We start from the raw sequence: 26,014 nt of genomic DNA, 5'->3' as shown, positions 1-26,014 counted from the left end.
CTCATAATTTCCCCAGAACCATCTGAAGGTAATTTGTAGATATGAATACTCTTTTACCCATAAACACTTCAGGGTGTACTTCCTACAAAGAAGGGCATTTTCCTATATGGCCACAGTATAATTACCAAAACCAGTAATTAATAGTGATATAATACTAACAGACTAACGTTGTTTAAATTTCCCCAATTATTCAAATAACGTTGCACACCACAAAAGAAATCCTGGATCATGTATGGCATTCAATTGTCATGTGTTTATCTCCTTTAATGTGGAACAGTTTTCAGTCTTTCTCTGACATTTATGACCTTCATGGTTTTTAAAAACAAGGACCAGTTATCTTTTAGTAGGTCCTTCAATTTGTTTTTCAAATTTTTCCACACGATTATATTCAAGTTATACATTTTTGGCAAGAATAACACAGAAGTGATGTATTCCTTTCACATCAAAAGGCACATGATGCAGATTTGTCCCAGGACTAATGACGACAACCCTGATCGCTTGGTTAAGGGGGTGTCTTCCATGTTTCTCCATTGTAAAGTGGCTACTTTTCTCTTGTCAATTATTAAGTATCTTCTAGAGTAGTCACTGTGAGACTATGTAGATATCCTGTAATTCATCAAAATTTCATCAGCTAATTTTAACATTCTTTGCTGACCTTTGTCTTCATCAATTACTATGAACGTTGCCAATGTGTGATTTTCTAATTTCACCATTCGGTCTGAATGTATTTGTTGGTACTCTACTATGAGAAAGAGCTTCTCCCTCACCTCCACTTATGTAGGTATGTAGGTAGGTATATGTATGCACATAGGTATATCACTATGGACTTATAGATTTTATTTCATTCAATAGACTATAACACATTACTATCATTATTTTCAGGCTTTAATGTTCCTAGTAGGAGCTCCTGCAAGGAGGTTCCTGTGTCTTTCTGACATGTTCCATCATTCTTTGATTTCCTCTTTACCTGCTGGTACTAAATGATATCCAGACTCAAGTTGTACTTTCTCAGCTGCTAAATCTAGATTCAGCCATTTTTCCAAAGAGACCTGGTTCTTTTTAATAGAGAAAAATATTCAGAAAGCAATATCTGGGCTCTAGTTGAGTTTACTGCCTGTAGATAGTGTATTTTTGTTTTTAAAATAAAAAAATATTATGATATAATATTATGATACTTTCAATTCAAAACAGGATATAGGATTGTTACTTAAACTTATAATCTTGTATCTGTATTTCCTTTCCCCTATGCCAAAAATTCTGGTTCTTAGGATATCAATATAATTACTTCCTTGCTATATCACACAAAGCATACACAAAAGTCTCTTTATAATAATATCAACACTATCATTAATGATACAATTACTAAAAACAGTTTAAGAGCTGATGCTGTTGCCTTGGGCCTTTGGGTATATCCCACTAGAGGACAATCAAATAACTGTGTTTATAATGACTTGGAGTAATTCAGCTCAGTGTGTTTTGCCATCAACCTGAAATACAGTTGTTCTCATTTGTTTCATTTGCTTTTGCCTCTTAGAAATCACTGTTTTAAGATCTAACCTTGTTTTTTAAAAAATTATATAAAATATTTAAATGATTCCAAAGTCTCACATAGAATTCTAGGAAGTCAAGATTCTATTCCTATCCTCTCTACACCTTCCTCACTGCTACTCTCTATTCCTTCCCTTCTCCCGTAGGTAACGTTTAAAAAGTAACTGTGTGTGTGCGTGTTTTACAGTACGGCAGGTTCTGCCATTGTTTTGGCTTTAATATAAGCAAATACGCATCTATATTTTCATTACACTTACTGAGATAAATGATAGCACACTATAAACACACTTCTTTTCTTTGCCTTTTTTATTCAACAATATATCCTGGGGATCGCTCTATAGTATCTACAGAGATATTCTTTCATTTTTATAGCTGTATGGTACTCTATAGTGGAAGTACTATAAGTTATTCTTCTTTCAATGAACATTTAGTTATTTCAACTCTTTTCCTACTAAAGTAGCACAACAATGTATAGTCACCCACATTGGTCTTTTTATAGTTTTGCCAGTGTGCCCTTGGAATAGACTCATAGAAGTAGGATCACCTGATCAAAGAATAACTGCACATGTAATTTTTTATATATGAAGACACTGAAAGCCTGGAGCTTGTAGGATGGAAAAGAGTTGGAGAAAGGGGAGGGACTGACAATGAGCAAAAATGTGGAAATAAATTAAAAATATGACTTGGAAGTACTGTAGTCTGGCTGCCTTACAGTACTCCTTTTTCAGCACAGCACAGACTCTGAGTAGAGAAAAAGAGGAAATGAAGCATAAGATATAGATTTGAAAGACAAAATGGAAACTGTTAATTCTAGTCTTAGAAATTTGGACTTAATTTGTGAAGTAACAGGAAGTCATGGAAAATTTTTTAGCAGAATTCCCTAGGTAGGGTTCCCTAAAACCCGAGGCTAACCAAGTGGTTTACTGATGGGGGTCTCTTTAAGTGAAACCTGTAAGAGACTGAAGGAAGCAGGAGAAGACGGGAAGAAGCTAGGCAAAGATATGGGTTCAGCTAAAGTCTACTCTCAGCCTATCCCATAAGGAGCACTGTAATGTAAACGACAACTCAGTCTTATTTTAGTCAGTCATTGGTTGATGGTGAACCCAGGCATCTCTGGGCAGGATGGCTCCCACTGAGTTGAAGCCATGATCTGGAGAAGGGTGAGTCCATAAGCACCCAATATTCACAGGAGTTGAAGGATGGGTCACACTGCCCTACTGAAGGGTAACCGAGCAGGAACCAGCCAGGCTTACTATATGGCATTTTGAAGGGTGAATCAGAATGGCAGGAGCCTGAAGAATTAGATAAAGATATGAAAGGTAATACCATCTGAGCTTGGATAGTGGCTGTGTAGGTAAAATAATGGCTCTTCCCAAAGATGTCCACATCCCAATCCCCAAACCTCTAAATATGTTACATTACATGGCAAAAGGGGCTTTGCATGATTAAGGTTAAAAATGCTAAGATGAGATTATCCAGATTAGCTGGGTGGCCCCAAACTAATCACGGGATTTCATACAAGTGGACAGCTTTTCCAGGATGCACTTAGAGAGAAATGAGACACTGCTGCTAGTTTTGAAGATGTAGAAAAGGGACCATGCACCAGGAATGCAGCAGCCTTTAGAAAGTGGAAAAGGCAAGGTAACACCTTTCTCCTAGAACTTCAGGAAGGAATGAAGCCCTATTACACCTGATTTTAACCCAGGAAGGTGCATGGTTTAACTTCTAAACTACAGAACTGTATGATAATCAATTTGTGCTGTTTCAATTTGTTACAACAGCAGTAGAAAACCAATACGATGGCTAAGAAAAGGGAAAGGAAAAGACTAATGAATAAGACATTTATTGAAGTCTCACAATTTTTAAAAAAGCCTTAAAAATAACATTAGCTTCTGTTTTATTTTTCCATCTTAAGTAGAATTAATAATTCTTATTACCTTTATCAGAATTCATAAACCAACTTTAAAAGTCACAGAAAAAATAACTTCAGTGAAATAATAAGTGAAATAGAATATGACAGTTAAAGATCAGTACTTTATAAAGGTTAAGAAAGTAATCTTTAGTGAACCCCCAAAATTGTTAATGGAAGATTAAAAGGAAGAAGTTGTATTGATTTTTATTACTATATTAAAGACACAGGTGTCAGCTCAACACCCATTGTAAATCATTCTTTTTTAAAAATAAATTTAATTTTTTTATACAGTAGGTTCTTATTACTCATCCATTTTATACACATCAGTGTATACATGTCAATCCCAATCACCCAGTTCATCACACCCCCAGCCCCACCCCCCACCGCTTCCCCCCTTTGTGTCCATACGTTTGTTCCCTACATCTGTGTCTCTATTTCTGCCCTGCAAACCGGTTCATCCATACCATTTTCCTAGGTTCCACATATATGTGTTAATATATGATATTTGATTTTCTCTTTCTGACTTACTTCACTCTGTATGACAGTCCCTAGGTTCATCCACGTCTCTACAAATGACCCAATTCCGTTCCTTTTTATGGCTGAGTAGTATTCCATTGTATATATGTACCACATCTTCTTTATCCATTCATCTGTCGATGGGCATTTAGGTTGCTTCCATGATCTGACTATTGTAAATAGTGCTGCAGTGAACATTGGGGTGCATGTGTCTTTTTGCATTATGGTTTTCTCTGGTTATACGCCCAGTAGTGGAATTGCTGGATCATATGGTAACTCTATTTTTAGTTCTTTAAGGAACCTCCACACTGTTCGCCATAGTGGCTGTATCAATTTACATTCCTACCAACAGTGCAAGAGGGTTCCCTTTTCTCCACACCCTCTCCAGCATTTGTTGTTTGTAGATTTTCTTATGTGCCCATTCTAACTGGTGTGAGGTGATACCTCATTGTAGTTTTGATTTGCATTTCTCTAATAATTAGTGCTGTTGAGCAGCTTTTCATGTGCCTCTTGGCCATCTGTATGTCCTCTTTGGAGAAATGTCTATTTAGGTCTTCTGCCCATTTTTTGGTTGGGCTGTCTGTTTTTTTAATATTGAGTTGCATGAGCTGTTTATATATTTTGGAGATTAATCCTTTATCCGCTGATTCGTTTGCAAATTTTTTCTCCCATTCTGAGGGTTGTCTTTTCGTCTTGTTTATAGTTTCCTTTGCTGTGCAAAAGCTCTGAAGTTTCATTAGGTCCCATTTGTTTATTTTTGTTTTTATTTCCATTACTCTAGGAGGTGGGTCAAAAAAGATCTTGCTGTGATTTATGTCAAAGAGTGATCTTCCTATGTTTTCCCCTAAGAGTTTTTAAATCATTCTTTTTGACTACAGTTTTAGTACCAGCCTGAGATTCACATTTTCTTAGCGAGAAAAATGCAAGACTGTGAGCTTCATGGTCAGCAGAGGGCGCCATGGGGCAGGCTCTCCCTCTCCCCCAAGGGGCAGGCAAAGGATGGTGCTTTGGCTCTGGAAGCCTGTGTGTCCTCTGTATAACTTTTCACTCCTGAATGTCAGATGTGAGAGTGGGAACAATCTTTTTGCACTGACATAATTTTTTTCAATAAAAGCTTATTTATGACAATAGTTGGCATCTTCCTATTGAAAAATAATATGTAATAAATTTCAGCCATTTCCACAAAGTCTTCAAAAATGGGAACATTAGGTAAGTAGTGAAAATCTTCGGTTTATGCAACTTAGTTAAGTGGAAACTCCCCTGAGCTAGTGCTTAGAAGAGAGGAGGTGAGAAGTGGGAGGATGTATCCTAAGGATGATATTTAACCAAGTTTCAAGGCTTCCACATTTTTACACCTTCCAATGAAGGTGAAATCCATTTTCAGTTCAAAGAACAATTAGTATGTCCTTTAGCTCACCAAAAAAAAGGCTGACGTAGAAACCAACCAGGCTGCAGGTCAGAGCTCAGGAAAAAAAGGGAAGGACAAGGGCCAAGCAGTCACACAAGCTAATTTATGGCTCAGGCAGGCAGGGCTTTGCAGAATATACTGGAAGGAGCAAAAAAATGCATCCAGAAGTAGTGATAATTATGTCTTTGCACTTAGAATGAACACAAAAAATAAATACAAGACAGGGATTATTAAATTTCTGCAAACTATAAGGAAAGTCACGGTACAAGGAGGAGACGAGCTGGGGCAAAGACAGTGATGGACAGCAGAGGACTAGAAGAGCAGGACAAAGCTGGAAGACCTCACCTGCCACTTATTCTACTTGCTATGGTATATAGTCAGGATCTGGTTTTGCACATAGTACAGATTGAAATTTAAAATATTAGGATGGTTTATCAATTCTTTTTTTTTTTTTTTTTTTTGCGGTACGCGGGCCTCTCACTGTCATGGCCTCTCCCGTTGCGGAGCACAGGCTCCGGGTGCACAGGCTCAGCGGCTATGGCTCAAGGGCCCAGCCGCTCCGCGGCATGTGGGATCTTCCTGGACCGGGGCACGAACCCGTGTCCCCTGCATCGGCAGGCGGACTCTCAACCACTGCGCCACCAGGGAAGCCCTATCAATTCATATTTTAAAGTACATTCATAAATTTCACTTATTTAGGGAATCAGAAATGTATTTTTTGGTACAAAACTCAAAAGGTATAGTCCTATTTGGAATAGAAGGATACTAACTTTATTGCTTTTGTAAATTATAATTATTACCTTATAGTTTATTATTTTAAAATGTCATGACTTATATAATCCCATTTTTTGCACTTTCTTTCTACCTATATATCACTTTCTTTCTACCTATATATCTAGGCACCAAGCCAAATTTCAATATGTTTTCTCTTTAGAGAGACATCTGGACCAATGTTCACCAAATACTGATGGCTATTTCTAGGTGTTTCTCTTTTTTCCCAATATGATGTCAGATTTCTTTTCAGCCACAACAGACTGAATGCAGAAGCAGATATGAAGATCTAAAATTTTCAATTAAACCAGACAGTGAAAAGGTTTTCAAAAATGTAAACAATGCCACTTTCTCACAAATATCTTGTTTTGGAAAATAAAGTATTTTTCATAAAAATGTTATTTTTGTTAATGAAATGGTTTTATCAGTGCTATTTTTAAAATGAATAAACATGTAACATTTTTATCAGTTTTAAATTCTAACATGGCAAATATTGATGAATGAAATCTACGTAAATTAAAGCTTTTGGGGTCCTCTACATAATTTTTAGGAGTATAAAGGGGTCCTATGACCAAAAAAATGAGAACTTCTATTTCAATGACTCCTAAATGTATAACTCTAAATCAAATCTCACTCATGAGCAAGAACTCATATAAATATGTTTCACAGACAACTCAAACTAAACAATTCAAAAGAGAGATCTTGATGCTATCCCAACCTGCCAAATGTGCTATTTCCCCAGGTTTTCCAATTCTGTTAAATGGCACCACAATTCACCTACTTGCTCATCTCCCAAACCTAGGAATCATCACTGACCGATTTCTTCTACAACTGATCTAATAGCAAGTTCCACTGACATTACTGTTAAAATATATTCCTAATCACATCACGTCTCACCACCTTCACGACTATCACCCCAGTCCAAGGCACCATGATATTCCCTTGACATCTTGGAATTAAAGAAAAAAATCCTACTGAGTAAGGTTTCTAATGGGTAGCCATAGAAAAGTACAAGTGTCTTCCATATCACCATCACCATCATCATCATCTAGATACAGGCAGAATCCAAATCGTTTATATTAGTTTTCATTTTTAATATAGTGATTCAGTGATTCAGCTTTCTCTAAGCAAATTCTAAAACTCTCAACTCAAAAGAACAGGTGATATTATATATTTCATGCAATAACTTTCTTAAAGCATGTAACTTTGAAAGTTTTAAAATGTTAGCACCAAATAAATTACACTTGAACACTTTATGTTTCAGAAACATAACATTTAGACAACGGATTAAAATGTAAGTTCTATATTTTATTTTCATTAGATGGTTCAACGTACCTTATCGAGTTCCTCTGAAATTGCAATACCTGGGATTCAAGAGAGAGAGAAATAAAAAAGTTTTAGAAGCAATCCTTAATAACCCAATCTTAAAAACAAAAACGAAAGTTCCAATTTGTAGAACTAGTGCATTTTCCATCCTATTTTTTCTTTTTAAGAGTGCTTCAAAATAATGTGGTACCATCCTTTCTACTGATGAAAACAAATTAGAAATTTAAGTCACTATAACAGCGTCAACTGCTGAAACAATGCAAATGATGCAACAAAAACAAATACCAAACAAAACAGGCACCTACAAGCCTACCAGCTTGTAGGCTATTAAATGCAGAGCTAACTTGCAAAGACAACTGTAGAGATGTTGTCTTTATGTGATAAAGACAATCAAGTGCAACTTAGCCTGTTACAATTTTGTTCTCTTTTAAGAACTGATTCAGATTCCTAGAGTGATAAAACATTAAGGCAGAAAGGTGGTTGTAGGTCATGTATTTTAATTTCCCTATCCTCACAAGCTCCCCTTCTCCCATCTACACACTCTTCAATGTACATCAGTCCAATTTCTGTCTTTACCATTATTCCAAAATTGTTCTAAGTTAGTAATGTAAAAAGTTTTAGTCCTTAATTTATTTCTCTGTGATGAGAGAGACTCTGTTAACCCCACTCTCTTTCTTGAAATGCTACCCTACCTTTTCTATTCTCCTTTGTCTCCTTCACAGGAATACTCTTCTCTGGGCGTAGGGAGTCCTTGCCTGAAATGCCAAGGGTACACTTCCCTTGGTAACCTAACCCATACCACTGACATTTTTATTCCTCTATAGGGTGACGACCAGCAAATCTTTATCACCAGCACAGTATTTCTTCCGAGCCAGCTGCTGAATCCCTGTGGGCATTTCAGTCATAACACGTCAGGCTAAAGACATCCTCCTCCCATTGTCTCACTTCCCCTTCTGTCTGAAGGATGTTGTGCCTATGGTTGCACACAGGCACTGTGGCCAGACACTGGAGCAGGTGTGGCCAGCCCTCAGGTTTAGGACATAGGACAGAGGGAAGCTGGTGTCAAACCCCAGTGTTGTTTTGTTTTGTTTTTTACGTTACCATGAGAAACTAGAGGGCAGGTCTTCACAAAAGCCGTGAAGGCTCCCTTCCTGCCCAGTGTTAGGAGACAGGGATGTTGACAGCCCCTCTCTCACTGCAGCTACTAACACTTGCTCAGTCTCTCTCAGCTTCAGCACTTTGTTCACGGTCCTGTGTCAGAGCACTGAGCTCTATCTTCCCTTTCCTGAGAAAGTATGTGGGCTGAAGGTGGTTTCATTTTTTTGTTGCTTTTAAATTGTATATCTTTTTGTATGACAAAAACTATATTTTATACTTAACCAGATATATTTTTCACCCCGGGTGGGGGGTATTCTTTGTAAAAAATAAATAAAAGAAATAAAATAAAGGTTTTTTAAACGGCAAAAAGTTTGTTTTCTTGTCTCTGAGATGGTGTTGAAGAAGTTATTAGAAAGAAAATGTGTCCAAAAGAGTGTTCCCTCTACTTCACAATTCACATGGTTGAACACCCTGTAGAGAAACCATTTCCTATTGACCGTAATGAATACAGTCAGAATGTGGGTTGGTGGGGTGAAGAGGGAAGGAATTTGAGCTACATTGTCTTTTGTCCAATTCACCAAAGAACTGTAGTGGGATCTTCTGGTGGTCCAAGCTAGTTTTCTCCATCCATAGTTAATCATTACTCAACTCCTTCAACTTAGTTGAAGGGAGTGCATGAGGCTTATTTCGATTTCTGTTTTGTTTAATGAGCTCTTGAAATACAGGGAAATTACGTTTGTGAGGGGATTTGGAAGGAAAGGGTTATGGGTCTCTTTCATAATTTGGTTTCATCATGGAGTTTCTTCCAGTATAAGCCTGGTTTATATGCCAGAAGACATAATACAGGACTTGAGGATTTAGAGTTATGACCATCAAGTTATTTGAAGGCAGCTATCGTTTTTTATCTCCATAGCTCCCATTACAGTTCATATCCAAGCACATGATCATAACCCAGTAAATGTTTGCTGAATATTCAAACCAAGCCTCATTCCTTAGGATATGCTTCAACAGTTTCTGTTACTTCCTTGTAGAGTAATAACAACAGACTGATGGCACAATTCCACCTCTAATTGAAATGATTTTTTATTATTCCTAAAGGAGTGACTAGGAGTGACTAGTGATGAGAAACCCTGAGATGGCAGAGGTTAGCATACTTTCTGATTTCTGATTCATTTAAACCTTTGCAGACAAATCTAGTCCTAGCCCTTATTTGGGGGTTGGCTTTTCTATGGACCTCCACATAATAATTCCAAACCTCAGGCTCCTGGAAGTTCATAAAATCAATGTAAATTGAACAGAAAGTAGGACTGAAAAGATTCTTTTCCACTTCAATCTTTGTCTGCATCTATCTTTCATTCTCAGCAGCTCTTTTGCTCTCTCCTGTCTGTCTGTTTTTCTTTACCAAGGTGTCAGTCTCTAGCTCTGCTGTCACGATGACTATCACCTTCCTGGGCCAAGAGACAAGGAAAATTCTGAAGTCCAAGGACACACAGAAAATAAGAACAGACTGAAGCCAGCGTTCAGCAGACTCTAAAGCACAAGAAAGAATGAACTGGGTTGGAAGAGAAAATCTGAAAGTAGTCTCAAGAAAATGAAGCTGAGTGAAGATCCCCTCTCTGCTTAGGTACGGAGTGTCTGTGGAGGACACTTTACCAGTCGCTCTATCATCTCAGTCCACTAAACTAGTAAATCAATCACACACAAAGCAGAAAAAATACTATGCCCTACTTCATCTCAACAAATGGCACCATTCTTCCCCTTGTAGATAAAACCAGAAACACAGGTGTATTCAAGATGAATTTTTCATAACAATATTCTATAAAATTCTTCTCTGGTAAAAACTGTTGGTAATTAAGAATTTTTACGTGTCACTACACTAAAACAGAGTCCGGCCATGACTCTGGGGGTTCGGTGACCTAAGCTTAACAGTTATTCAGGAACTTGCTGTATTATGAAGGTACCTGATTCAACAATTCAGGGAGAGAACGTTTCATGAAGGTAGCATTGCAGCTGGGCAGCATCACTACTGAGTGAGTGTGGTTGAAGAACTCTGAGATATTATAATGAGTCTACAGTAGGGAGTATCTGTGAGACAGGCAGATCCCACAGCTTTCTGAGCAATGATAAACATTTCTAGAGGTCTAGCATATCACACACTTATGAATATTTGGGTTTAAAAAATATATGAAATTATTCAGGCTCACCTGGAATAACTCAGATTTCAAGATAATGTAGGAATTTTATACAGTACCAAATGGTTTATGTAAACCTATCAGTCCAGTTTATAGAAGCCAAATATATATTTCAAATGCTTATATTTACATTGATACAATTATTACAAAAATGTTCCTTTCCAATATGATTTCAAGATTAGAACTGAATATATTGTTTAAAAATAAATATTTAAAAGACTTAATCTATTTTAAGAGACAGAAAGGGAGAGTAGATACATAAAACAAAATTTTCTTTCTCATCCAAAATCATAAAAATTAGATACCTGGAATTAAATAACCCATTACCCAATTGTCTGAGATTTCTGAAACTCCCTTGATTATTTTTAACTTTCTGCATTAATGCCCTTGGCCCTGCAAAAAGAGTTTCCTCACTCAGTTTTTAGAAAGTTATCAGTTGGTCTTTAAATTTCTTTTACACCTCAGACTTATGAATCCATTATTCATAAAGATAGCAGCAATACTGCACCTATCTACAGTGTAGCCAAGAACTTGTAGGTAAGTTAGTCAAAAGGCCTTAATGACCTTGAATGGTCAAAATGCATGTCACACAGAACTTGAACCTCACTTGTGAACTAGCTCCCTACATCCTCTGTTCACTGTCCATTTTAGAAAGTATCAGAAGCTGTTTTGCAGGGCCAAGAAATTTTACCAGTGGAAAATTAAGATGAAGAAAAAGGTTGCTATGAAGACATATTAAAGTATAAGAAGTGATGAGTCCCAGAATAAAGCTCAAGCTAACTAAATGCAGAACTTGGTTTGGGGAAGAAATTATGCCTCTAATCGTTCTAAATGTCTGGTCTTACACATTTTTTCAGATACCTATTATTATATTTTCTTAACATTTAAATATTTTGATGATTTTTACCTAAGAATTTATCTAAACAAATACTATATACTGTATAATTCTTTAGGCTCTCTATTATCCATGTCAAATTGCCTAGGATATTATTCAGTTTTTGTATTTTGATTTTAATCAAAGCTTAACCTGACTAAAAGCCATTGAAAGATATTAAAGACACGCTTCTTTACAGAAGCAGGAAGCTCTAATGAGAACCATTCATACTGAGTAGCCAGGATATTTCTCCCAGTGCCAAGCAGAACATTCACAGCTATTCCCTGAGATGAGATTAACAACTTTTAGGCACTTCATTAACTCTCAAAATCCATCATATTTTAAGGTATATTTTTAAATTTTATAGAAACTGAGGGGCAGTGGGGAACAGAATATGCGAGAGAAAATACAGTGGGTTGCTACAATATGTTGTAAGGAATGAAGGCCCAGGATTTGATTATGGGACTCTTGATGCATACCGGATCACATGGTCTTCCTAAAAGCCCAAGTGAGATTTTACAGGAGACATTGTCCTTTCAGAGTAGCCAAAGAGGCGTGGCTTAGGGCAGCAATGGTGTCCCAGATAGAAGTGGGCTTCTTGGAAATGAACAGGGGGAAATGAGTTCCTTCAGAAACTAAGCTTCTCTTCTAGATAAAGAGGCAAGGGCTCCCACAGGCATATCAGAGGTTGGTTCCTGATTCTGCTGTACTGCAAACCTATCTGGATACTTTCATTTGTGTCCTTCAACTTATGGGCCTTTCCATTTATTCCAACCCTCAGAGAGGTCTCAGTGGTATCAGAATTTCTTCCAAAACAGTTCTTACATTCCAAGCTGTGCTAGATCAAGTAAACAGGAGAAACCTGCTCCACCAAGATTTCCATTTCCCCAGGCATCAGGTTAGCCCTAGAGTTAGAATCAGGTGGTAGCTAAGAGAAATGAAAGTAGCAAATTTGCACGATTCTTTATAGCTTAGTCAATGTAATTCATTTCATGAGAGTAGATCAGAAAATTCATATGGTATAAACTGGAAGTAGCTATTTTCCAAAGTCTGACTCCCTATTGGAAAAAAATCCCAATGATATCAGAATTGTAAAGACAGATTACGCCGATTCTTCCTTTTGCAAAAAGCCTATTTGATTTCATTTGGTCAAACCGATACATATTTATCACAGAACAAAATAAAAAATATAATAAAGGGAAAAGGAAAACAAGTCTCCACTCATAAATAATGATAACAGTTTCTTGTGAATTCTTCCAAATAATTTTTTGAGCATATAAAGGCATACATACAAATGCGGTATGCCTCTATATGCATATATAAAACAAAATTAAAGGCAAACATACTATTTTGTTATCTGCTTTTTGTATAAAACTCTATTTTTATATTAGTAAATATTTTCTACAGTATCATTTTTAATGACTATAAAGTATACCATTGTGTGAATGTACCATGATTTCTTTATCCATTTTTCTTTCTCTAATAAAGGATACTTAATTTCCAGCTTTTCCTGTTATTGCAGGAAACAATGCAAGCACAGCTTGGAGATGGCTGCACATACAATGAATGTGTTTGCCATCTTTTTTTTTTACCAAGTTATCTGCCACTTCGGACAGCTAGATTTTCTGAAATATTTTCTCTCCCTGATTTTTTGAAAGCATTCTACCTTGGTTTTCAACCTACCTGTCCGAAAATTCCTTTTCAGTGTCAACTAGATCACTTTTCTACCTGTATCTCAAATGTTAATGGTATGTGTTTGGGGGAGGGCTCTTTTTCCCTATATGCTAAAGATTACTGTACCTATATCCCTAATCAAATTTCTTCTCCAAATAGCAATTTACACACACGTGCACGCACACACACACACACACACTTGACTGCTGGGAACAGAGGAGGGCTATCCACACCATTTGGATGTACCAAAGGTGTTCGAAACAACATTCCTCCTCCACCCTCAAACCCTCTTGAATTCCTATCTGAGGCAGAGGCAGCACCCAGTCACCTTGATTATAAACAAAACCAAAAAAATAAAACAATCTAAGCACATCATTCTCTCTTTATCCTCACACCTCTTTCATATCAGTGAGTCTTAACCATATAATCTTCTACACTTCTTAAACCAGCGGTCCCCAATCTTTTTGCACCAGGGACTGGTCGCATGGAAGAATTTGTCCACGGATGCGGGGGGAGAGCGGGGATGGTCCAGGCGGTGATGCGAGTGACGGGGAGCAGGTGATGAGGCTTTGCTCGCTTGCCCACCGCTCAACTCCTGCCATGCGGCCTGGTTGCTAACACGCAGCTGACCAGTACCAATACCTGTCTTAAACTATTCCCTCTTTTCTATCCCACAGCTACCGCTCTATTTCAGGCTCTCTTCATCTGGTTTTTGCCCTGAGACATGAACCATATCAATTCCATCTTCCATGTGGCACCAGAGTGATCGTTCGGAAATACAGGATCATCTTCACCCCCGACTCCCCTGCCACCTAGACTTCCACCTTCGTTGACTTTATTACTCACTTCACCCTTAATGCATCAACAATACAAAATTTTCTTCTTTCTCTGAAATTTTTCTGTGAATTTTCTTCCTTCTTTTTACACACATGCTTTTCTGTCAGGAACCTCCCACTTCATGACACATCTTCACTCTCCTTTTACCTTAGCTTTACCTTTTTATCCTTACAGACTCTACTCAGATATATTCTTCACCACATTGGCCCTAAACCTCCTTGTTGAAGGCTCCCACACGTCTCCTTACAAGGCTTTGAAATTCTGCTTTTCACAACTTTCTCTCCTACTAAAAGGTAAACTTGAGGTCTGCATGCAATGAACAGACAATTCCCACATCATCTGCTTCCATTTTCACTCATAGGCTATTATTCCCTAACTCCTCAGGCTGTTTGTCAGAAAAGACTTTTGGGGGATGTTCACGATTGCTGAACTAAAAAAGTCATCTGTTATTTTTTTCCTGGCTGAGTCCAGATGGCTATTATCAGTCACAGAGCATAAATATCTGTCCTCTGTTCTCCCAACAGCTGGGCTGTTTTCCTTGGAAAAGCTCCAGCCAGTGTTTCACATGAACTACAGTCTGTAGACCAATGTCTAAATGGGCTAAAGATACTCATCCTATCATTGCCTTCCTTTGCAGAAAACTGCCAAAGGCAGCAAAGGCCTTAGGCTCAGAAAAGCCTCGGGTTCCTCCTTGCTTACCTATCTGTTTAATTTAATAGACAGCCCACAGTTAAAGCCAAAGGTCTCAGCAAACAAATCAAATATATAAAAACCAAAACCTATGTAAAATGACATCAAAGGCCCACACTTAGAGAAGCAGAAGGTAGATCTGCAGTGAAGAAAGAGTAAGGGAGGGGTCACAGAGAAGATGGACCAGGAAGAAATGGAAGCAGAGGTGGCACTCGCCCAGCGAATTGTGACTGAATTATGCACTGATCACTGTGCTGCATGCTGGGGAGTCCAGGTGCCCCTGGACTCCCCGCAGCTCAGAGTTAGAGAGCTGTGAAAGCAGATCACAGCATTTAAGCGCGTACAGAGAAAAGTATGGAAGCACAGAAAGAGGGGTACCAGATCCATTCCACAGAAAGACAGCAGCACTAAACCATCAAGTGGCATCTCAGCTGAGGCTAAAGAGAGGAGCAGAGATTAGCTTGGGGCAAGTGGGGGTGTGATTTCAGGGTACGGACACAGCGTAAGCAAATACATGAAATGCAGAAACATCAGTGAGTGTGAAAAACTTCCCTGTTACCGGTGCACAAGTGGCCTGATGATGAGTCATGAGAGATGATACTGGACACGTGACTAAGGGTCAGAGCATGGAGCACCTTCTATGAGGTTTTTAAGGAGCCCTTGAACGTCCGCAACAAGTGGTGTCAAGTCTTCACTCTAGATCCATCCCACTGATTGCAGTGAGGGCTGTTTGGAGATACAGAGAAACAAGAGTGTGGACGGGAATGGCTATTCATGCTTCAAACTATTTCCGTATTTCTCCTGGGCTCACAAGCTAGGCTACATTCTCCAGCCTCCCTTGCAGTCAGTTGTAGAAGGTGGGTGATGTAATGTGAGCACTTCCACCTCTAGGCATGAGAAACCACCCCCACAATCCTCTATTGTCTCCTTCTGCTTTCAGGACCCTTGGATCAGGTGCTAAAGATAGGAGAATAACAGGATAGAACTGTCTGCAACCCTGGAACACTATATGGAGTGACTAAATACTTATACTGTATTAAGGCACAGAGATTTTGGCCATAAGACTCCCCTAACTTAGGGTCATGGTAATCCCTCCAGCCACAAGCTCAGTATGAGCAGGGACTGCACCTGTTTTTTCTGTCACGGGGCAGGAATGAAATGAAACAAAATGGAACATGTTAAATGGATAAATCAATGGTCTGGTCAGTGGTGCTGAGTGTGAATTAGAGGGTGCTAAAGCAGCAGAGAAGAAAATCATACCCAAGATAGAGGGAAAATATCAAGACTTGGAAATTAATTATTAACAGTTAGGGAGAAAGACGAGTCTAGAAGGGCTCCAGGCTGGCCGAACCAGTAACTGATGATGCCAACAGCTGAGACAACTCAGGAAGAAGAAAGGTCACAGTAAAGAAGGAGGTATGATCTACTTAGATATACTGAATTTAGCACGGCAGTGGGATATCCACCATCTTGGATAAAGGCATACACAGCCTGGATGGGAAATACACTTATCGGAGTTAGTTGTGTAGGGGTGATAATTAAATCTCTGAGGGAGGATAAGGCTGGACACCGAGAGCATTTGAAAGACCAGAGGCAGAGAATGAACTGTGGGAACAGCATTCATAGCAGCAGGAAAGAAAGAGAAGTGTCAGAATGAAACCTACAAGATATGATGTGGAGAGCATCCAGAAACGATCAAATGAGGGCCAAGTCCCAGAAACTCAAAGATCGGAGAGTTTGAAGGCAGACAAAGTAATCAACGGTGTTAAAACTACCAGAGCAATTCTGTAAGATGAGGAAGAGTGTTCATTCAGTTTGACAACTTGGATTCAATTGGTGACCACAGTGAGAAAGGTCTGAGTAGAATGACGGGTGCAGTTATGTAACCGCACTGAGGAGTGAGGGGAAGATGAGCAGGTGGAGACCATGCGTGTTAACTGTTCTTTTTGAAACTCTGGATGAAAGAGGAAGAAGGAATTCTGTTGTACCTCTGTGTGAGGTAACTCAACCTCAAGAGAAGGGCTTTTTTTTTTTTTGGCCGTATGCGGGCCTCTCACTGTTGTGGCCTCTCCCGTTGCGGAGCACAGGCTCCAGACGCGCAGGCTCAGCGGCCATGGCTCACGGGCCCAGCCGCTCCGCGGCATGTGGGATCTTCCCAGACTGGGGCACGAACCCGTGTCCCCTGCATCGGCAGGCGGACTCTCAACCACTGCGCCACCAGAGAAGCCCTGAGAAGGGCTTTTGTGTGTGTTTGTTTTAACATTAGGTCGAGCTCTGGTGTTCGATGTGGGAGCCGCACATGGCTAATGAACATCTGGAACATGGCTCGTCCACGCTGAGGTGTGCTGTAGAATAAAATCCACACCGGATTTTGGAAGCCTCGGTATGAAAGGAAAAGAACATAAACTACCTCAATAATAATTTTTATATGGAATACAATTAAACTGAAAATAATTTAGACACACTGGGTTAATATTTTACTAAAATTAATTTTAAATTCTTTTTCCTTTTTTGAAATGTGCCTATGTGAACATATAAAATCACACATGTGGCTCACATTACATTTCTGTTGGGCAGCACTCAGCTGAAGCATGTTATAGGCTGTTAGGGATAAACAGTAATAACGCTAACAGTATCTGTGGCAGGCAGAATTCTAGGACGACTCCCAAGACACATACCTGTGCAGTCCTTTCCCTTTGAGTCTGCATGGTGGGACCACTGAAGATGAAAGGGTATTACTCTCTTGATTTAGTTACTAAACAGCTGACTAAGTAAATCAGAAGGAAGATGATCCTGGGGGCCCTGACCTAATCAGATGAGCCCTTTAAAAGAAGGCAAAGCTTCAGAGAGATGTGCCCCAGTGACTTCAAAGAAGAAACAGTGCACTGTTGTTTCGAGAGGAGGACGCCACGAGGCAAGGACCTGAGAATGGTCTCAGAACAGCCCCTGGCCAACACTCAGTGAGAAAACAGGGATCGTAGTGCTACAAGAGCAACCTCTGAATTTGACCAACAACAAGGATGAGCTTAGAAGACTCCAAACCCAGGTGAGATCACAGCCCCAACCGGTACCTTAATTTCAGCCTGCCCAGACCCTGAGCATAGGACCCAGCTAACCCGCACCCGTACTCCTGAGGCACAGAAATCGCAAAATAATAAATCTGTACTCTTTAAAGCTGCTAAGTTTGTGGTAATTTGTTACACAATAATAGAAACTGAATATTATATCTAACATTTAATTAGCAATTATTTCATACCAGGTACCATACCAAGCACTTCAGATACAGCATCTCATGTGATAGTCACAAAACCTTTAGAAATAGTACCATGATTATTGCAATTTTACAGTAAAGGTGACACAAACACAGAGAGGTTAAGAAAGATTCCCAAGGTCACAAAACTAATAACTGGCTTTATTCCAAGCCACTGAAGTTATTCTAACACGTATACCGTGAGGAGAGAATCACAGCATGAGGAGTGTCACAGTTCATGACTGACTTTATTAAGATAAAGCATTACATTGAGAGGTTTGCAAAAAGCCAGAAAGACAGCATGGTACAGTCTGCATAAGCTGACAGCTGTAGAGATGAGATAATTCTACCATTTTGAGGGACATAAACGATTTTTTGCTGTCAATCTCAACTAAATAACAAATACTTTAAAAGCATGTAACATCTTTCAGAAAGTAAAACTAAGATAAAGCAAAGACCAACCTTGCCAGAGAGAATTCTATCAGAGACTGTATGAAAATTAGGAGATCACTAAAAACTTTCAACCTTTCCTGTGACACAGGAGAAGAAGGTCCACAATAACAAGACAATGAACATTCCTTTTGACTAATACTGGAGAAAAGAGTCCATTCCCTAAGTCTTCCTAGTAAATAAAACAATGGTTAATAAAGTTACCATTAGATTAGAGAAAGAGTTACCAAGCCACAGCCATTATAACAGTCAAACAAGATCAAACAAGAATGAACATCCTCCTCCTTCAGGAAGATGGAAGAATAGTTTGAGATTAAATAGCTCAGTTCTGGGCAGTGAGATCAGTACATAAACATCACCATCTCAGGTGAACTGATAACTGAGTAGTTAGATACATGCTGGGCCTAAGAAAAGACGTTATATTAAATCTCAGCGAAAGTCACAGAAACTCGAGTCATCCAAGAAAGTAGCATCTTGTTCTAAAAGAGACTCAAAAAACATATACAGAGAAATGAGCGACCCCTCCCTGTGTGACCAACTGCTCCCTTACGCCACATAAACAGCACCACTACTGCCACAAAAAAAAGAGCCCCCTTAAAACGATCAATGAAGCCAAAAACGACTCTCCATCATACACATCACATACATAGATGCTGAATGTTACACCGTATTCTGGCCAAGCTACGGACTCACCCAACAACTTCTCTGGCCCTGACTCTGTCCCAAGAGTAATGTCCCAAACCTGCATCTCTCCTACTCTCCTGATCAACCACTACCCCAGCCATTTTATTTCTCCAGACTTCCCTGCCTGCGTTAAATGAACCCCTGTCATAGCTCCCACTCGCTTCTGCTCAGACAACTCAGTTGTGAGCCCCCATCTAAGGCTAGGTTTTCCTGGGACAGACCACAGCGTGAACCTTGACACGTCTGCTACAGATCTGGGCAAGTGCATCAAACTCCTTTATTTAAAAGTTTTAGTTAGTGGTCAAATGCTTTCTTACAAATTAACAATGATATAACAAGTGTTTAAAAAGTAGTTGTCATGTTTTAAAGGACAAAAATTGACTAATACTATAAGTGAAGATGTGTAATAATTGGGCATTTTCTTCAATCTTTTTTTAAACTCACGTTTATAGATAAGTTGAGAGTCTATAAAGAGCCACAGACTCTGACCAAAGGGGTAAGACATACATACATATACACACATAAAGCCTTTGACATATTAACAGGTAAGGTTGTTTTCATGAACGTAATAATTAGCTGAAAACTCACTTTATCATTATTTGCTCCAATAGTAAATCTAGACAAAAGCAGGATTTTCTCGAACCCCAACCGAAGACTTTCTACTAATGGCAAAATTACAAGACCCTATCATGAGTCAAGTTAACTTCTGAGACAGGTTCACTACACAAAAGTCTAATAATAAAGGCTCTATTGAATTATAAATTAAGAAGTATGAAAAAACGAAATCTCTCTCTATATAAAATTGTAATACAATAAAATATAGTATATAAATATATAATTACAGTATAATACAATATATAAACACACACACATATATATACATATATATATATATATATATATATATATATATAAACTTCTCCCAAAATATATACCAAGGGAAATTTCTAACTTTAAAAAATATCATGGGGGCTTCCCTGGTGGCTCAGTGGTTGAGAATCTGCCTACCAACGCAGGGGACACGGGTTTGAGGCCTGGTCTAGGAAGATCCCACGTGCCGCGGAACAACTAGGCCCGTGAGCCATAACTACTGAGCCTGTGTGTCTGGAACCTGTGCTCCGCAACAAGAGAGGCCACGATAGTGAGAGGCCTGCGCACTGCAATGAAGAGTGGCCCCCGCTTTGCCACAACTAGAGAAAGCCCTCACACAGAAACGAAGACCCAACACAGCCATAAATAAATAAATTAATTAAAAAAAAAGTATCATGAAACTAGTAACACAACGCTGTTTTACAAAACATACTGATCCTCAAATATAACCTACTAGAATTTGCTAGTGTTCTATTTTCCATTTAAGAATCTTTAATATTCCATAATACCAGAAGAAAATTTTACTGAGGCTATAGCATTAATATGCATCTAAAGATGCCTAATTTTTAAAACTAAGAGCTACTTAGAACCAGAGAAAGATAGGAATACCTTGAACTCACTACTAAAACCATAAAGTACATATGTATTTCTACATACACAGAATGCATTTATCAAATCAAAATATTTGTCTACTCTCACAACAATAACGTTTAAAAGTTTTTACTTGAAACGTATCATTTCAAACCTTCTCACCTATCAGAAGAGGGACACAGAATCATGTCTTCCTGACCTGGAGATGAGAGGACCAAGGCTCGTACAGGTTTAATGATTTACGTAATGTTATTCACCTCACAGGTGGCAGAGCAAAACTTCTGACCCAGGCCCTAGGATTACAGATCATTGCTTTTACAAAAAGGTATGTTGCCAGGTTCTGAGAGGATTCGAAGAAGAATCTGGCCCAGTCACTATCCTTAAGAAGTTTAGAGACATCAGAAAGTCATGGAAGAAACAGGTACATGCATTAACTGGGATGACACAAAACAACAGGGTTCGAAAGAGAAGAATGAGTAAGGTACCATTAGGTGTCCAGCTCACCTGGGTAACGCACAAAGACACTGTAGAGAGACTGGAATCAAATAGCCATTGTGGGGAGGGGGTCTATAGCCCCTCCTACTCTATATAAACTAGTCTTCCCACAAATCCCTGTAACATGCAAGATCAGTCCTCATTTCCCATCTCACGCTCTTAGAACTCCTCAACCCCTCATGGAGTTATAATGAGGATGTTGGAAATATGTTACTGGTGATAGTAATGAATGTTTCTACTTTAATATTGGTTAGGAATTCCAATTATAATGAAGTAAATAAACTTACTTCGAGAGAGATTCTCAAGGGCTTTTCCCAGTTTCTTGCTCTCTTGAAGGATGTGGTTCAATTCATCAAAATCACGGCTTTCTGGTTTAGTCCTCCAGTTCCACTTAGGATGATCTACTGACCTTGGCACTATGTTTAAAAAAAATGATTACTTCATAAGCATGCTACATAATGATAAAAACCTACTATTCATCATTACGTGAAAGACTGTATCAAGATCAGTGTACAGAATAAAAATGTTTGGAAATGGTTTTCTTGTGAGCAAACAGAGGAGAAGTTATGAAGCTGGGTTTTAAGACATGTTTTAACTGAACAAGTAAGGAAGTGTGACAGTGTTTATAGAACAAAGAAAATGCAGGTGCTGATGTAAAACTAATAATTTATATAAATCATGGAAAAACACAAGCAAAGTATATTTTCTATTATGTTTTAGCAGCTTAAAAAATAATTGCTACCTTCTTCATGAGTAATTAGTTAAATGTTTTTAAGACATTCTTGCTGTCTTCTGATAAAACAAAGACTGAATACTTCTATTTACCTTCACTTTGCCTCAAATTCCCACTAAAATTACATTATGGTATTTTTCTTTTATCAAAGAATTGATTGAATAAAGAGAGAAGACATCATTAGGCAAGAAATAGCTGCACATTTGTTTTTGGAAGATGCAAAATGAACTGAGTGGTAACTGGATTTAGCAAGGTAGAGAATACTGAAACCTAGTCCCTGAAGAGAGAGATGCCCCAAAAAAGTGGACATTTCACACCATTTAAACATGAAAGCATCGATCAAGGAGGACCAATGCCAAAATAATAAGGATATAAAAACATAATTGCCTTTCAGATTGGAAGGATCCATAAAATGTCCACAGCATAATGTAAGGCATATTATCACAAAATTTTACAACAGTGGTAATAAAGAGAACATCTTTAAAAGCTTTCAGGGACAAAAATAGCAAATCAAATTGTCATCCGACTTCTCAATAGCAATGCTTGGCCCCAGAAGACACAGGAGAAATTCCTTCAAAATTCCAACTGAAGATCACTTCTAACTTTGAATTTTATATCCAATGAAAGAATCAATCAAGATACTTGTAAGGACTCAGAACGATATCTGGCAAGCGCTCTTTTACAGAAAGCTCCTAATGGAGGTGCTCCACCAAAATAAATAAGTAAACCCAAAACTGGAAAGACCTGAGATTCAGGAAATAGATAATCCTCCATAAGAAAAAGGAAAAGGTAAGCCTTGGGATGACAGTAAAGGATGGTCTCAGCAGAGAGCTGAGAAAAAGTCTGGAAACTAAGGAGTAAAGACTGGAGCAAGAGGACAAAGGACTACAGGAGAGAAGTCTCTAAAACCTCTTAAATGAAATAAAATATAAACTAAGACAGAAGACCACGATGTATTTAAGCATATTGAGAGTGTTTAATATATACTTTAAGGCAGGGTTTGGTGAAGCATTAGTGATGGGTACAGAGAAAGCAAAGCAAACAGAAAAACAAGCCAATTATTAATTCTGGAAACAAATTAACAGTTGGCTATTTTATGGCTCTACTGTGAAAAAGGCTAATTAACATAATCATGAAAAAATCAATGCAAAGTATACATTAACCAACATCTGAAGTAGCTGCCTGCCTGTACTATGAGAATGTGATGGGCCCTGGGTATAAAGCACAATGTCTTAGAAGGAAGTCAAGAGACAATGCCTCAAATTTAAAAACTGAAAGAGAACTATATAAGTATCTTGTATATTTACATATGTAGATCTGTGTACCAAAGGAAACACCTAAGAGTTAAAAGTGGTTCCACATTAAAAGCAGAACAGGAGAAAAAGAAGGACACCGTTGCCTTGTGGTACTAATTTGCTTTTTAAACCATATATATTTTTGTTTTGATTAAAATAAAATAATTTTTTAAAGTTTATATGGTATGGCTATAAGAAAGACAGTCTCAACCTACTGAAAATGTTTTTCTGCTACCTTTTTCAAAGTAATTCAGAAATATTTATTATAATAAAACATATACTGATCCTCTGACTCAGCAATCTTATTCTGTCTGGTAAATTATCATAAATAAATGAAAACACTCATACTTATGTATATATGTACAAGGTTGCTTATTTTATCGGAAAGTGCACGATATTTGTTTATTTCACCAAAAAGTTTGTGGTGGCAAAACTCTGGAAATAATGTAACTGTACTTCAACAGGGGAATAAATAAAGTATAGCATATTCACACTATGGTACAGGTATGCACTTACGGAAAAGTACAACATAGATCTGAATTTATTTGCATGGAGATATGTCCGTAATACATTTTAAAATAATAGAAACAAGTTGCTTAAGAATGTGCACTGTACAGTTTAAAGCCAGTTTTATAAAGCAATTCAACTCACACATTTTATGTTAGTTTATACAAAGAAAAGGATGTAAAAGGATGCAAACTATTTCCGAGGGAGTAGACTTTGAGAGGGCTAAAGGGAGAGAGACTATCTTTCCACATGTCTCTATTTTTTTCATTGTCAAAATAAGTAAACATTACTTCTGTAATTTAAATAAATCTAAACTAAAAACATGCAGCTGCTTCCTCCATGTTTCTTTGTTTAAGGGACTCTGGGAAGGAGATGTCAGCTAACATCAGCACACCAGTGTTCAAGCGTGGACAGTGGAAGCAGTGATTGTGATCAATGGTTTTAGAAAACACTTCCAGGCATATTGCTATTACGCCACAGGTCATTACCCAGGAGTTCCCGGGGGGACAAGCCCAGGCACAGGGAAGAGATCAGAAGAGGAGACAGAGAAAACTGTATTTGAACCAGATCCTTCAAAACATTTACTGGCACTTTTGTTAACCTTTTTTGAATAATTTCTCTAATCTGCATCATTACATTATCTAATCTTCCTGGAAATTACCATATCCTATTAAGATCTCATCAATTAAAAAAAATAAGGACATAGGTTTTTAAAAAAAATCAGTCCCAATCAAGCTCCCCAGATAATCATGTGACATGCCCCGCCGCCCACCCTAGCAGCCTTTGCAGAACTCCACCTGAATGTATCCACGTGGGCAAGCCCAGGTGAGACCAGCAGAACTGCCCAGCCCATTCACTGAACAGTGAGAAATTATAAATTGTTGTTGTAACCTACTGAGTTTAGGGGAGGTCATACACAGCACTACAGAGAAATGAAACGACACCCAAGCTCTTTTCCTCAGCAACTTTTGAGAGAAACTAAGACAAATTTATTTTTATATTTTTGTAGCTTGTGACAATTTGCTACACATGTGATACCCAATTTATCATAGGATCCAAATCTAGGACAAGGAAGGCCACAGTATAATCATGGTCTAATCAACTACACTGGATAATTTCAAAAGATGTTTCAGTAAATAATGGAAGGTGATTTGGGAAGTCATCAGCCCAGTATACAGTCTCCAGGTGAGAATCTCTAAACGTTTCTGATGGATTAAAAACCTTGAGGGACTTCCCTGGTGGTCCAGTGGGTAAGACTCTACGCTCTCAGTGCAGGGTGCCTGGGCTCGATCCCTGGTCGAGGAACTAGATCCCACATGCATGCCGCAACTAAGAAGTTTGCATGCCGCAGCGAAGATCCTGCATGCCACAACTAAGACCCAGCACAGCCAAAATAAATATAAATAAATAAATATTAAACAAAACAAAAAACCTTGCTTAGGTCATACTTAGTATTAAAACTCAGGGCTACAGTTTAAATACATTTTCTACAAAATATCCTCAGGAGATATGGAAAACAGCAGAACAATATAAACAACATAATATGACCCATATGAGGTGAAAGAATCTGAGATTACGTACAACCTATAACATCACTGAGACAAAACTCACCCCCAAAGCAGGAGCCCATCCACAGCACCATGTAGATGGGCATGCTCCATTCATTCATAAAGAGGTCACTACTTCACAAAACAGCTGACTGTATATTGAACAGGGCCTATTTTGAACAATTCTTTATTATATTAATCAAATGCTGACTCACTGATACCTCCACCAATAATTTCCATCTGTGGGTTAAATAATAAATTTACCATTTCTTCCAAATAACTTTTGAGATACAATCTATCTATTTCTTTGGAACCAAAATAATTTCAATTATTTAGATCTTTCAACACTGTTTTCTAAAATTTAATAAATGCTAAAATTCCTTCCTGAAAGTTTCTCCCATTCTTTCATTTAAATATGCCAGGAGGTTCCCCAGTACTATAGATATACCTAAAATTGATAACTGAATTTATTACTTCAAGTCTCCTGCCTTCTGCATTTCCATATTAGGACTTTTCAGACATTGTTTTGCCATCTTCATTCTCTCGTGTCTATGTGACTTGTGTTTTCTATACACATGCATGGTCTTTTCATTTCTTTCCTAAAATTTTAGCAAATATACAGCTATTCCTCTTTGTATATGCTGTACTAAATGCGCATAAATAAAATTACTGAGGACTGGTTTTAGTTTCTGGTTTTAACTGAAGCTAATGTACTTACCTCAATTTTCTCATCTGGATCACAAATT

At 38.2% G+C, this 26,014-nt stretch overlaps 1 protein-coding gene across 1 annotated transcript in view; it reads right to left on the bottom strand.

Moving 5' to 3' along the window:
* LOC116742710 (uncharacterized protein C8orf34-like) overlaps positions 1 to 26,014 on the bottom strand; it is a 110,087-nt gene that overhangs the window by 18,296 nt on the left and 65,777 nt on the right. Inside the window, 2 exon segments of the mRNA XM_032610548.1 lie at positions 7,491 to 7,519; positions 21,474 to 21,602. Coding sequence (XP_032466439.1) covers positions 7,491 to 7,519; positions 21,474 to 21,602 — 158 coding nt within the window.

The sequence above is a fragment of the Phocoena sinus genome, chromosome 17, assembly GCF_008692025.1.
Source record: "Phocoena sinus isolate mPhoSin1 chromosome 17, mPhoSin1.pri, whole genome shotgun sequence".
Classification (NCBI taxonomy): domain Eukaryota; kingdom Metazoa; phylum Chordata; class Mammalia; order Artiodactyla; family Phocoenidae; genus Phocoena; species Phocoena sinus.
The sequence above is the reverse complement of the archived record's forward strand: the minus strand, read 5'-3'. Positions and strand labels throughout refer to the sequence as shown.